This window comes from Mizuhopecten yessoensis, unplaced genomic scaffold, assembly GCF_002113885.1.
Source record: "Mizuhopecten yessoensis strain PY_sf001 unplaced genomic scaffold, ASM211388v2 hete_36045532, whole genome shotgun sequence".
NCBI classification, from domain to species: domain Eukaryota; kingdom Metazoa; phylum Mollusca; class Bivalvia; order Pectinida; family Pectinidae; genus Mizuhopecten; species Mizuhopecten yessoensis.
Window position 1 is genome coordinate 1 of NW_018482950.1, and position 2,050 is coordinate 2,050.

At 38.9% G+C, this 2,050-nt stretch overlaps 1 protein-coding gene across 1 annotated transcript; it reads left to right on the top strand.

The window, feature by feature from the left end:
* Window positions 1-222: 222 nt before the first annotated feature.
* On the top strand, window positions 223-1,629 carry LOC110444159 (dynein heavy chain 6, axonemal-like; the record flags this gene model as incomplete). Its single annotated transcript, XM_021488566.1, has 3 exons — window positions 223-381; window positions 785-906; window positions 1,458-1,629. Coding segments are annotated over 3 exons (453 nt in total), but the record flags the coding sequence as incomplete, so codon positions are not given.
* Window positions 1,630-2,050: the final 421 nt, after the last annotated feature.

Below are 2,050 nucleotides of genomic sequence, written 5' to 3' on the forward strand. Positions count from 1 at the left end.
TGGTCTCTTAACACAGGTGGTCTCTTAATAGAGGTGGTTGCATGAGCAGGTTTGACTGTGTGTAGAATACGTAGGAACTATAGGACAATTCCTTCCCTGAAGATGCTGTTATGTGATTTCCGTTTAGTCTTAAGGTAAACATGCTTCACTGTATTAAAGGTGCAAATGATAAGACAATCACATGAATTAATGATGTTACTTATTTTTCCTTGTCTCCGGTAGATCATCGACCTGTGGCAGGGTATGGACTTCAGACTGGTGGCTCATGCAGGTCGTGACACTTTCATTATCGGAGGAGCAGACGACATACTGGCTCAACTAGAAGAGAGTCAAGTCACCATAGGAACCATCAGTGGTTCAAGATACGTGGCACCAATCAAGGTAAGCTTTGTTACCATGGAAACAGTCAGTTGATGATAAAATAAAGATTGGAAATTCAAACACATAAATTGTATACAGGTTCATATAGCACAACCAGTGAAATGTTTGTGTGACATTTCAATGACAAATACAAAATGCACTGTCACCTTCATCAAACAAATGACCGGTAAAGCTTATCTACACAGAGGCGTAAAATATGCATGACAATTTGGCTATGAGCATATATATGTACACCATGTTATAAAAGTATAAAACAATGATCAACTTGAAAAATTCATTTGTCAACCAAACTATACATTTGTTTAGACTTTGAGTTTAGTCCCATATAATTAAAAGCGGGATGGGGGCTTGTATATGGTTAACCAACATTTTCTAGTTGAATGGTGTTTATATGTGTCTACAGAACCAAGTGGAGGAGTGGGAGAGAAAGCTCCAGGCCTTTGCCCGTACCCTGGAGGAGTGGATGAAGTTCCAGAGAAACTGGCTGTACCTGGAACAGATATTTAGTACACCTGATATCCAGAGGTAAACATCCATTAACTCATTTAACCCTGAAGACACATTGGAGCTCTTCCAATTCAAAGGCTGGAACAGTTCATTATGAAGTTTCAGGGGTGGATGAGCTAATCTGTTGTTAAATATTCTGAGTTCTCAGGACATTTGTTTTTAGTATCAAGTTGAAATTAATTGTATATGATCAACTGGTGCATGTTAACTCATTGGCTGAGACATTTTCAACTCCTCAATATTCCCCAGCCAATCGGTAACCAAACTTGATGTAAATAACACATTCTTGATCCTCAGGACAGGTGCAATACTTGTTGGGATGTGCAAGATTCAAAATGGCCTCCATGTCCTCTGATTTTAACCAAATGTTGTACAAAGTTTTGTCATTGTGCTTACCAAATGTTGTTATTTGAATTATTTTGGTCAATAAGAAATCTGAGATGGCCACTGTGGTCTCAAGTTGGTGAAATAATTACAACCTCTTGTCTAGTTCAGATAACTAAGGTGAGCGATACAGGCCCTCCTGTTTATACACAAGGTCCTACATTTTGTGTTGATTGTATTGACAGACAACTGGGGCCTGAACACAAGATGTTTACCGGAGTAGACAAGGCCTGGAAGGACATCATGCGCCGCGTGGAGGACCGCCCTAACGCCCTCAAATCTGCCCTCGCCTCAGGAACCCTGGAGACGCTGCAGACTGGGAATGGCACATTAGAGAAAATCCAGAAAAGTCTAGAGGCAAGCTATTTCACGATATAGATGTACTCGCTAATTAAACCTGCAGCACTAGATATTGAATATCATATAGCAGGATATTTCCACCGTGGGACGGGGATGATATTTTCACGATTTTGCAGGTCAATAATTTGATCACAAAAATATGATATAAGGAAAACGTAAAAAATCGGCTGCGATAGTGAATTTCATAACCGTAATTTTGTCATGAAATAATGATTATGAACTCATGTAATATTTATAGTAATTAGTAATAGAAGAAAATAGATTATGTCAAACTTGTGATAGTTTTGTTGATGATTTGTTCAACAAATTACACTTGTTGTTGCTCAGTATGCTATAATAAAGCGTGTTTATTTGACTATTTGACACTTTATATGCCAAGTGTCTCGTCTCTGTCCTCAGACACGCCAAGTGTCTCGTC